Source organism: Struthio camelus, chromosome 5 (genome assembly GCF_040807025.1).
Source record: "Struthio camelus isolate bStrCam1 chromosome 5, bStrCam1.hap1, whole genome shotgun sequence".
NCBI lineage: Eukaryota > Metazoa > Chordata > Aves > Struthioniformes > Struthionidae > Struthio > Struthio camelus.
Genome location: NC_090946.1, coordinates 53,370,397 through 53,382,998, shown reverse-complemented (window position 1 = coordinate 53,382,998; position 12,602 = coordinate 53,370,397). Strand labels below are relative to the sequence as shown.

General features: G+C 39.6%; 1 protein-coding gene across 6 annotated transcripts in view; it reads left to right on the top strand.

Annotated features, from left to right (window-relative positions):
• Positions 1-665: 665 nt before the first annotated feature.
• The window catches only part of HECTD1 (HECT domain E3 ubiquitin protein ligase 1), a 66,011-nt gene continuing 54,074 nt past the window's right edge, over positions 666-12,602 (top strand). For 4 of the 6 annotated variants that reach the window (XM_068946405.1, XM_068946402.1, XM_068946404.1 and 1 more), the window contains exon 1: positions 3,167-3,405. In XM_068946405.1, the coding sequence (XP_068802506.1) occupies positions 3,266-3,405 (140 nt within the window). In that variant the 5' untranslated portion in view covers positions 3,167-3,265. Of the gene's footprint in view, positions 854-3,115; positions 3,406-12,602 lie in introns of those variants that run through there. The other 2 variants (XM_068946403.1, XM_068946401.1) reach the window with 1 other exon arrangement.

Genomic DNA, 12,602 nt, shown 5'->3' with positions numbered 1-12,602 from the left:
CAGTTTGCCTCCTTTAACTCTGGGGCGTACGCAGAATAGCAGTGCAGGTTTTGGCAGCATGTGTTGCAGGGGGTGATGCTCCGCTGCAAAACCTGCCATAGACTGAATAATGCGGTTGCGATAGCTCAAAGTCCCTACCAGATAATGGCAATTTACAGCTTCCACCCTGGAAGAGCACGAGCGCTGTGTTTAAAACCACTCGTCACTGCCGTTTTTAATAGAGGAGGTGCTGGGTGTGGATTAAAGGGGCCCGGAAAGGACAAGCCTAGCTGCACAGTACTTTTATAACCGCACTTTTACAAGCCGTGTAAGAGTACTTCGATACTGTCACAGAAAGAGCACTATGTAAAACAGAGTGCTGTATCGAGGGACTTAGCCAAAAAACGCCAGGGCGTGAAAAGCTCTTTAACCCCAGAAAACTGCCCGGGCAGCTCGGGGCCGGGCCGGGCCGGGCTGAGGGAGCCCCCGCGGCGCCCCGGGCCCGGGGGCAGCGAGGCGCCGCGAAGAGGGGCGGAAGGCCGAGCCCACCGTCACGGGAGAGGGGAGGCGGGCGGCAGGCCGGGAGCGTGCGCGGGCGGGGGGCGCCGGGCCGGGCCGGGCCGCGGCCCCGCTCCCGCAGCGCCCCCAGCGGCGGCGGCGGCGGCCGGCGGGCGGGCGCCAGCTCCGCCCCGAGGCGGCGGCGGCGGCGGCTGGTTCCCCTCCTCCCGCCAACCCCGTGGCGGGCGGAGCGCCATGGACGCCGCTCGCGGCCGCCTGCTCCCGGGTTCGGGCTGCCGCCGCCGCGCCTCTCCCGCCGTCTCCCCGCGGCACTGAGGAGGGGTCGGCTCCGGCGAGGAGGCTGCGCGAGGCCGAGGTGAGCGGCGGGGAGGAGGAGGCGGAGGAGGCGGCGGCGGCCTCTTGCGCTCGCTACGGAGCGGCGGCGCCTTTCCTGCGCCGCCAGGCCGGGTCACCCTGCGAGGCCTGCGGCTCGCCGGCAACTCGAGCGGCGCTGCCCGGCCTGGCGGGCCGGTGCCGCCAGGCCCCGGCGAAGCGGGCCGGCGGGGCGGCCCGCGCGGTGGCGGCGGCGGGGCCCGGGGCGGCTTTCTTCGGCGGGCTGAAGGCGGGGGCAGCGCTGGCGCGCAGCCCCTCGGGCCGCGGCGGCGCGGGGGCTGCGCTTCCCCCCGCGGCTGGGCGGCCCCGAAAATCCCCGCGCGCGGCCTGGGGCTGGTGCGCGCTGTAGGCCCGAGAGGCCGCGGGGCGGTGGGAGCCTAGTTGAGCGGCGGCCTGGCCCCGTTTCTGGCCCGCGTCTCCGGGGAGCCCCCGTCGCTTGCCCTGCTCTGTTTTCTCTTCGGTTGCTCGTTTCGGGCTGGTTAGAGCCCGTCTAGGGCGAAGGAACAGCAGCTGCCTGTATTGAACTTATCCGGCTTCCCCCGGCTCTCTTAGTTTCCTTGCCTCTGTGGCCTTCACCCCTCCTTCGCTCCCCCTCCCCGTGCTTCCCCCTCCCCCAGCGCCAGTTGGCGATCATTATTTTTTTGCTTTAAAAACATGTACTACACCTGCAGTACGAACCTAGTTGTACTGGATGGCATCAGTTTTCTCTAGGCTCAGAACAAAATGTAGTCTCTAAACAGCGGAGAGGATCATAAGCGTTGTTTGAAGCATAAAAACGAACTTAATAATATTTTAATTCCTTTTAGAATTTGCAGTTTAGAGATGCTGCAGCAATAGTAAAACACATATATGGGGCAAGCAATAATTGGGTGAGCTGTAATGTTCTTATCGCCCTCAATGATAAAATGAAAAATAAAATCACATTTGACATACTTTTTGTCATGTCTTTGGGTGACAAAGCTTTCGTATTGCTGAATCAATGTGTATCTCTCCACATAATACAGACTTGTGATTCCCTTTTGTAAATTCCTTTGTGCCCTTGATGAAGTTATTTTTTAACTATTAACTCGTTAGCAGCAAGTAAACATGCAGGCAGACTTTGTCCAGATCAAGCTTCCCCTTCCCTGCCCGCCCCCCCCCCCCCCCCCCCATTTTGTGAGGACACTTTCCAGCATTTTCATATTCACCTTCAAATTTGATAAACTAATTTTTTTTTATAAGTCGTATACATTCAGTTTTTTCTTTTATGTTTAATTTGGAGAGGTTGATTAGTAGCCCCCCTTTTTTTTTTAGTTTTTATATGAAATTAATAATTGTAGTTGTTCCATTCTTTGGCACCAGAGGTGAATTTGACTGTGTGTTAGTAAAATACAAAGTAACAAATAAGCACATAGGTCAAAAATATCTCCTAACGTTTTAAAGGGACTTTTTTGGTCTTCAGCTTGCATGTACAGCTATGGCATTGGGCCAACAAATAATGTTATTTTCCTTATATGTGCATGAATTATGTGAATTATTCACTGTATTTCTTAAAGGCTGTCAATTAGATATGTTTAAAAAAACAGTAAAAATTTGAAGTATTTCTTAAATTAGCTTTTTTCTCCTTTGCCTTAAAAGGCTTATTCTTGTTACATGTTATTTGAAAAGGTGAAGAAATCATAAAAATCCTGCAAAAATTCTCTGAATCTCAAATTATAAACTCTCAATTTATATTGTTTTTGTTTTGTGGATTTTTATTTAAAAAAAGCCTGATGTTTTATATTTGAATACTTGAGTGATGACATAATCTTTAGGAAAGTGAGACACTTTATCATAAGATGATACTTTAAAAAAAAAAAAAGGGAGAGGAGGAGGAGGCAAGACATAACACTATTTGTCTTTGTATTAGCTCTGAGAGTATGAAAATGACTTAAGCATAGTTTTTCTACTAAAAATTTTAATTTCGAGTTATCCTCTGTATCATAGTGGACTTTAAGACTTGGTTGATTGTCAGCTGGAACTAGAGACCTTTTTTCTATTTCATTGGAAACAATAATTACTGTTTACTCATGTGTAAAGTTTAAAAAAACAAGCAAAAAATAAGCAAAAAAGGGGAGGGGGAGGATCCTTTTTTTTAATCTAGAACACATGGAAATTTCCTTAATTTTGGCCTGAAGATATGTGATAAATTTCAGAAAGGAACAAATCTGAAAAGTTTAGGCTAAATTTTGATAACGTGTATTTTTTTTTTCTTCTTTCTTTCCAGGTAAAAACTGCAAAAGCCTGAGGCTGGCTGAAGAGAGACGTTGATTGTACTCAAGTTAGTCTGGCTTGAACAATTGAAGGATATTTTTGGTACTTTTAATTTAAGCAGAGGCGGCTTTTTTTTTTTTTTTTTTTTTTTTTTTTTAAAACCATGGCAGATGTGGACCCAGACACGTTGCTTGAATGGCTGCAGATGGGGCAGGGAGATGAAAGGGATATGCAGCTAATAGCACTGGAACAGCTATGCATGCTACTTCTGATGTCGGACAACGTGGATCGTTGTTTTGAAACGTAAGTAATTTTGCCATTCATTTATGGAATGTTGTTTTTGTTTCTCAGCAGTTGTGTATGAAATTTAACATTCCTAGAAGCTTTCACAGTCTTGAAAATGTTCTTACAGACCAAACTTAAGTACATATCACAGAAATGAGATATGAGTTCCTGTTAGTGTTGTTTAAAGTAATCTTTTCCGATTAAAAACATTGTCTCATGTGGATGATCACGTCCCAGAATGGGCATTGCCTGTGTGATTGTTTAATTTAAAGAATTATATTCAGAGTCTACAGCCATATTCCTTTTGCAGTGTGGAAATTATTTTTTAATGGTACGGAAGAACTTTTTATAACTTTAAAATTATAATGATCGCATATACTTAAGTATCCATACTCTTACAGAATGTTGCTCTCATCAGATATAGTTGCTTTTTCTGATAGCTGCAAATCAAAAAACCCTACAACCGTTAGCCAGTGTTCACACAAATATTTTGCCCCTTCCTAGAAGAATGTTGCTGTTCATGCCGCCCTCCTGCCCAGCTGTAATTAACATTTGTACACGTTATACAGCACAGCCTGTGTTCTCACTCCTTTTTATATATCTCACTATACAAAATGCTGATGTTACAACTTCTGTTACTTAATATTATTGCTCTGTATTAATGTGCATTTGTTACACTAATCTTTGTAGGGGTGATTAGTGTAGAAAAGAGAGAAAGGAGTAGTGCAGAAGTGTAAACAGAGCTTTTAAAACTTAAGTAGCAGTGAATACAGTGGTTTATGTTCTTCCTTAGTTCTTTTTTTAATCTCTTTCCATATCTACTCCTCTTCCCATATCTACTCCCTAATCTAGTATCTCTTTTATGTCTTTTTCCCAGATCATGTTTTGATTCTCTTCTGCGTCTCTCCACTTTTCCATCTTTTCTTTGTTATTCTGACTTTTCTTTTGCATCTCACGGTGTGGCTAGAGTCTTTGTGATAGGCCCTGTTTCTTAGCGGTGTGGGTTGAAGATCATTTAAGAATGTAACTGGTTGTTACAGTGTTTATTTCCATAGCCCTGAAAAAGAGAACAGCTTCCAAGGTTCACCTCTTAAAAGCCGTTCATGATTGCTATTAGCACAAGAGCTCTAAAATTCATGCATCTTTAAAATTAGAAGTTGTAGTAGTTACGTAACAGTGACCACAGTTTTGTACAGTGCTTTAAAGTTTGAAATTGGCTGGCATTGGCCTGAAGAGTGTACAGGTAAAATTGTGGATTGAAAGAGGTTTGCAATAGGGAGATGCGTTTGACTTGCCTATCTGTCGCTTGTAGTACTGACACTGATGCATTGCTATATTCAGGCTAGGAAAAACTAATTTACTGACTTCTTAATTTGCCTCTATAGAAAATAATTTGACAGTTGTTTAAGAATAACTTTTTAATGTTATATCTAAGTGGACCTTCTTCAGTCTGTGCCATATTGAACAAAAGTAGAGGTTTGGTCATAAGCATTTGCGAGGATATCTTTTTGTATATGAAAATCAGGAATGAAATGTTAGCTTCTTAATATAAAGCAGTTGTAGTTTTTATGCATTTGATTTAGAACAGACTTTCATCATAAAATAAATTAAATAGTTCAAATGCTTTTTTGTAAAACTACATATAATGAAGGGTCTATTATTACAAGGTTGTGGTTTTAAAATTAATTTTGATGTTTGAGAGGAGAAGCACTTAAAATACCATTTGGCATTTTAATTTTTGTTGTGAGCCTTGTTAGGTATTTAATTTTACTGGTGTTCCTAGGATGCTGATCTTTTTTATTGTTGGAAGCATCCCTCAAAGAAAGAGAGAATAAAATGTAGATAGGGAAAATGTTGTTATGTTTCCCTGGCTTATGTGTGTGATTTTTACAATCAGGTTAGAAAATGCTACTTTTAATTGGCACTTTGAATACAGTGAAGGTATGGTTCCACTGTATGTGGTGAGCTGACATAATAACTTATTGCCCTAAAAAGGGAGAGCTCCTTCTTCCCTCTTCCCATCACTCTCCTTTTTTCATTTCTCGCAACCGTGTGCTTGCTTCATGCTGGCATTAGTGCTTACTGGACTCCTTTAACTCACTAAAACAGCGAATTACTCTCTAAACCCACAAAAGAAGCTGGACAGTTTTGTGCTGTTACAGTGAAGTAAAGCAGATTATGCACAGGCATCTAATAAGCACGGGAGGTGGAGCTGCATAACTGGCAACATGGAGAGGCAGAGAAAGGTACGCTTTCCAGTGGAGAACTTTTAGGTTGTTTCAGCTGTCTATGGTATCACAACCTGCATTTCAAAGGGACTCTATTTGAAGCCCTCTGTAAGAAATAGACTGTCTTGAAAAATATTTTAAAAATCTTTTCCAAGCGATAGTCCAAGTAGCCAACACAGGTACGTGCTGAGAGAGTGTAACTAAAATAATCCTTGATAGTATACTAAAGTTGCTTTTTGGCAGTGTTTTGAAATTGCTTGCCTAAATAGGATATTTACTCTGAAGTGACTCTGACTGAAGTGTTGCCAAATGCTCTTTTCAAAAACTGATCTTGGAAATGGCTTTGGTGTATGCCTAATTTATAATGTAGACATTTTTCTGGTGGTAAGAAACCAATTGCAAACTTTAAAACATAATTTGTTCTGTTCAGCGAAAAGAGCATTCCCAAATTTTTGTATGCTAGGCAGATGTTATTTCAAGATCTTTGATTTGTTCTTTGCTATTAAAGATGGTGGTTAAGACAACTAGGAAGACTTTAATCTGTTGAATTAAACAACTGGGAAATGTAATAATTTTAAAAAGTCACTTTCACTTTCTTAGAGAATGAGGCATGACAATTTTTCAGAGAACAGTGAGAGTGACTTTTATTATAAAGTATTAGTCCTCTTTTACATAAAAAATGATTTGCTTTTATGATGTAAGCTAGGAAAAAAACCCATAATTTTAATGAAGTGCACCTGGTGATTACCAGCTGTGTATGGTGAGGACTGGCAAAGCTATGAAACAAAGACATGAAAAATATTGACACAAATGCCTTTTTCCCTAAAAGCACAGCGCTGTTCCCAGAGATTTCGATGGCGTATTTCATGCAGAGTTAAGGGCAATATGGAGTCTTCTCACTTTGCAGAGAAAGATCACTTTTCAATATACTTTAAAAAAATCAAAAACCTTTAGTTCATTAATGCAGTAAAGTAGTAGGGGTACTCCTTACTACTTGGCAAATGTATTTTCAAGGAAACGGTGTATTCTGAAACTAGTAAATTGTTTCTGTACAAAAGTAATGGATGTTGAAACTAGTGTTTCTGATCAAGCCAGAAAAACAAGTGATAGATAAAAACAGGTATGAAAGAGTTGTATTTTGTACGGTATTCTAGCAGTATCACAGCAGATCGCAGGGTGTGCAGCCAATAACAGATAACAGCACCAAACAATTGATGTTTCTTTGCTTCTACCCAGGTTTACGTCTTACATCTGGTCAAATTTTTGGTATTAATCATCTACCAGCATTAAAAAAAAAATCAGTGTCGTATTCATCTTCTAGTGATAATGAGTCACAGACGTTGTTAGTCACTTAGCATGAAGAATGGCTAATATTTTAACAGTTAGCAAAAGGCAGTAGCTTGAACTGCAGAAAGTTTGTGAGAGAGTAGAGTAGTTCTGTTTAAGTAGTTGAATTTGAGCAAAATAGCTAAACTCATCACAATTATAAATGTTAGTCCGAAATTGTAGTTAAACTGTGTGCTATTGAGTTAACTTGAACAGGAATTTTAAATATATATTTTATCTAAACGTTATTGAAATGACGTTTTTAGTGTTTGAATTGTTAAATGTAATTTCAAAGACATATAGAGGCTGCTACTTATAATCTCATTGTTAAAATAGTCCTTCTCTGCACACACGTGTCAATCACCACCTGACTGTTTCACTTTGTTTTTTTTGGTGAAAGAAAATGAGAACTCTGTTAGGATCTGGGTTTTGTGCCAATATTTGCTTTCTCTGTCTATCGAAGTACTTAGCAAGGAAGATGTTAGTTATCTTCCTTAATTACAAAGAAAAGTTTTAAAACAAGGCAGTAGTATGACAAATGAAGCAAAACTAGAGTAAAATTTCTCTAAACAGTAAACTTTAATGCATGTACTGTTGCATATAATGCATATATTAATGCATGTACTATTCTCGTATAGAGGAAAGTTGAGTTGGGAAAGAGAAAGTGTATTTTCCCTTTTGGCTGTGATTGATATTCTTGTGCCCCATGTCACCTCTGTATATTTAGCATTGACAAATTTGATCAACACTGAAGTCGGGAGTTACTAACGTATTTTACAAAATGATGCAGAAGTGATGTAAGGTCACTACGGGATCAGAATTTAGGGTTCTAAGGTATAACACGGAAATACTGTCAGATTAGCTTTTGTGTGTGTGTGTCTTTTTTTCCTGACTTCTGAAGCATTAAAACTTATTCTTTCCCGAAATATATATTTACTAGAGAAAAAGCACATCTCTGCCTTAAATTTGCTAACATATAATCAGAAGTATAAGATGAAATCCTAATGAAACAAAGACCATTTTAATGTGAGTTAGTGAGATTGTTCCACTTGAACAAATGAAAACACTTATTTACCGTGAGGGTGACTGAGCATTGGAAGAGGTTACCCAGAGAGGTTGTGGAGGCTCCATGCTTGAAGGTATTCAAAACCCCAGTGGACATGGCTCTGAGCAACCTGCTCTAGGTGACCCTGCTTAAGCAGGGAGGTTGGCCTAGATGATCTCCAGAAGTCCCTCCCAACCCCAACTATTCTGTGATTGTAGTAAAATAATACAGAGCTGTACTTCAGCTTGTTTAGTTACAATTGCAGACTCTTGTATTTACGAGGATTTCATTTTGAGGTGGTTAAAACATAACAAAAGGTTGCATTTTCCACTCAGTATTTCATGATGAAAATTCCAAAATGAGAGAGTAACTCAGTATTCTTGGTGTGCTATTTTTGTTTAGTAAATAATTGTCTAACTTCAGTAAATCCGAATTAGATACAGATAGAAAAACATTTTTTTTCCCTGTATAGCTAGGGAAAGGTATCGGAAGTGGTGGTTTTCAGGCCTATCTTAAAAGTTTGTGTTAGTTTTGAAGATATTTTTGTAATTGAGACAATGGTAAAGTGTCTTAGCACATCTATGTGATTTTGATAAAACTAACTAGCTTAAAGGGCAGCTCTAGCTGTATTAAGGTGGACTTCTTAAAATGTCATGCGTCCTACAGATTTATCCGTTTTGTTAGTTTACGAAAATAGATTTTAAGGCCTCTCTCTCTTATGGTTTTGTGCTAGAGCGCAAACAGGAGTAAATTAGTCTATTGTTGTCAGCAGTGTTTATCCTACAGTTTTCATTATTTTAAACCATGCAAAACATATTCTTAGTGTAATATATTCATATGTGTAAATTCGTATTCATATGTGTAAATTGTTTTGTGTGCTTTAAAATGGCAAGAATCATGTGATTCTCTTGAAATTTTATGCCTTCTGAAGAAGGCAAATGATGTGGCAGCTGCAAAATGCCATTGGAATTATTCACTCTGCAGGTGGACTTGAATGTAGTGGGATCTTCAGCGCTCTATAGAGGGCTTTTCTGAGATGGAAGGTACCAAGAGAGCAGGGGATTTCAGGGAGAAGTCATGTTATAGCATAACATTTAGAGCTGTTTCTGATTTCTAAGGCTTTTTTTTTCCCCCCAGTGGGTAAGAGTTTGAATTAGCTAACCTCTTTCCTGTTCCTCTTTGTAATAATGGGAATTATGGCCTCATTGTCATGGGTATTGTGGAGATTAATTAGCCTTGTCTAGTAATTTTAAGAATCTTAATGGTCACGAAGGCTGCAAAGGAAGATTAGATCATCTAAATTGACCTCCTGTGTTCTGTCAGAGGCCCCTATGTTTTACCTGGCAATTACTGAACTGAGTAACTTGTTTGACGGAAGCATAACATGTAGCTGTTTAACACTTCCGGAAGGGCATCTGAACTCATTTTAAAGGTATCGAATAGAAGAATTCACCCCTTGTTTTGCTGTTTAATATACTGGTTGGTTGACTTTGAAATTTGCGTGTCCTTTCCTGTTTGAATTTGTCCGACTGCTGTGCTCTGTAATGAGCAGTCAAGGTACCTTTTCCTGTTGGGTTAAAGGGCAATGCCACTGTTACTATGAATGTGCTTGCACACAAGGATGTAGTCACTTCTTGGTCATTTTTTCCCTCCTAACTCTTCAGTTTTCAAGTTGTCTAGAAATATATTGCAGTGTTGGCTTCATCCATTGTTTTCACAGTAGTAATTTGCCTTACTGCTCCCAGTTAGACTTTCAGAATTGAACTAGATGTTTCCATGACATTAATGTGTCAGTAGTATCCTTTTCAAGTGCTTTTTGTGGTGTTCTGGGTTTTTTTTGGTTTGTTTGTGTTTTGGTGTAGTAAAATTGAAATGATGTTTTTGCAGATATCTCACAAAAGATGGGTGTAAAATTTTAAAGCAGCAAGTTAATAATTTTTTTGAAAGATTCCATCTCCTAATAGACTGGATAAGACTAGTAAAATGTGCTACAGAGTTTTCAAATAGAGTACTTCCTTTCTTGAATGACTGTGCTATTCAAGTTGTTTTAAATATCAGCCTCTTCTAAGGAAGCTACCTATGAAGCATAGCTCATGTAAGTGTTTAGAAGACTGGTAATGGGGAAATGGAAGCTTTCTTCTGTAGGACTAGATGAATGTTGTCTTCTGAAATAGGCAAGTCTTCCACTTCATGGGAGACAAAAGCAGCTTGGTTAGCTCTAACTGGCAATCTAATTGTCTGTGGTAGTATGAGATTTCCCCCCTCCCCACGTCATTTTGATTCTAATTGAAATAACTTAGATTAGTGGCAATAGTTCAAGTTTAGCACACTTTGCTTTTGAGTTTTGTATAAATGCGGCAATGTTTTACATATTTGTTGTAATAATGTAAGATAAGGAGCGGCTTGTTTTCTGTGGTGGTTATACTTTTTTTTTTTAAATTAATATGAATATTTTAGATTAAGTCAATTCTCTTTTTGAGCACTTGGAATTCTAGAAGTCAGTGGGGAGATGTGGGTCTTTAAGCACCCTTGCAAAATCATGCCTTATGTTTTAATAGCTTATTTCATTTTGAAAAGTTAACAAATTCCATGTGTTCTTGAACCATAATCCGTTTGCACAATGCAAGCTGCACCTGGTGGAAAACATAGGCAGAAAACCTGTAATTTAAAGTTCTTTAACTTATCCAGCTGTGGTGGACCAAATTTCAGCAAAATATTTACAGAATTCTGGAGAAAGGAGAACGGATCCACGTGGAATGGATTACCCTGAGGCATGGCATATTTCTTGTAAGATGCTGAAAAATGTAAATGGGGACCTAACACATCCTTTTTAAATTTAAGAGAAAAGTTAACCATCACTTCTTTAGAATTCACCTATTTTGCAGAAGCTGTGTCTTCATACCTGCTTTACTTTGTTTGCTTCATTTTATGCAACTAACGTTTATTGAATGTGTAGCTGAGAATATGCAACATATTCCCTCCCAACAGAGGACCCTCAGAAGGGGATTTAGCTGTTTGTCGTATCAATGCTAAAGATGGCTCTTGGGTGAGTTTTTAATGGTAGGCAGAAAGGAGATGATCTAGGTGCCTGCTGTTTGGAGAGACAGCAGCTTCTGCTCCTTGCACTTGTGAAGTCTAGAACTTGTAAGAACTACTGTTTCCCACAGAGGCAAGATGTGACTGACAGCATCTTGCTTCTTTAAAAGTTAGCAACTCCTTGCTCCCACTTGTTTTTCTATGGAATGCTCTACTGTTAATTCTAGGAAGAAAGTAGAAAGGGCAGAAATACATTGCCTCGTTAATACTTGCCCTACAGAGTATTTGTCGTTGAAATTTTATTCTTGTTTCCTCTCCCCTTCCCCCGCCAGCTTAAACCAGAGGCCAAAATGATGTACCGAGTTTATGGGGAAACGTGTATGTTCCTGGCTACCTGCACAGAACTATAAGAAAAGCATTAGAGAATACAGGGTGCTTGAGTGATGCTGCAGCGGAGGTGTCCTCCTTCATTTATTTATTTGGTAGGCTGTTTGGAAGTGCTTCTAAATGTCAAATTAGAATTCTAAATTATGTTCTTTTTAATTTCTGTTAGTATGGAATTTCTTCTGGAGTAGATGCAGGATGCGGTAAACTCCACAGCTTTGTTTTATTGGCCTGAGCGGAGTAGAGGTCCTTAGTTGGAGTTGATGCAAACTTTTGGCAGTAGGAAAAATGAATTGTGTGGACGGAACTTTTAAAGTTTTGATACAGTGATGACACTCACTTTGAAATATGGTACTTCTATTGAAGACCAGAAATGTGGTTTTGAAAATGCTGGTTTATAGTTGCAAAAGTTAAGTATTTTAATAAATTACCAACTTCTGGATTGTGGTAAAAATCCCTAAATTTGCAGTTTAATTTTAAATTGCTTTTTCCTTATGCCTTTAAAATATATTATGGCATCTGTTAAGTCTCATAAATATATAGCAGTTTCCAGGCCTTTATCTATTCTGTAATAGCATTATTTAAAAAAAAAAAAAAGTATAATATGTAAATAGGTAAGAGGTATAAGGCTTCTTAAAATCAGACAGGAAGAGCTTTTTGTCCTCTGGAGAAGCGTAAATTCAAATGCATAGATCTTCGTATTATCACAGATTTGGTAAGTGTTGTTTACTTTGAAAAATTTTTCAAGTAAAGCAACAGTCGCATTAAAAAATACCAAGTTTTACTTCAGCATTAAGTCTCTACTTGCCAATTTATAGGAAGAAGCTATGCCAGACAGCGTGCAGAATCTCTGAACGCAATTTAAGTGTAACTGTTGTCATCTGAGGAAGTTTCAAAGCTCAAATATGTGTTACTTTCCAAACTCTTAGGAGAGTTGAGTCTTATATGACTTATCTTTTAAAGATCAAGCTGACCCTATCGCACCATAAAGTATACAGAGAAGAACAACTTGCTGTGGCTGCTGTCTGCATCATTAAATTCAGAAAAACAAAACAAAATTTCCATTCCTTTAGCTAGCCATTTGTTTTATAAGACTTGATGTGATAAATAGCTGGGTTTTTGTTGTTTACCTGGTGATTTCTTGAAGGCAGCATGTACGAGTGCACGTTTGTGAACAATGATTTGGGGACACCTTA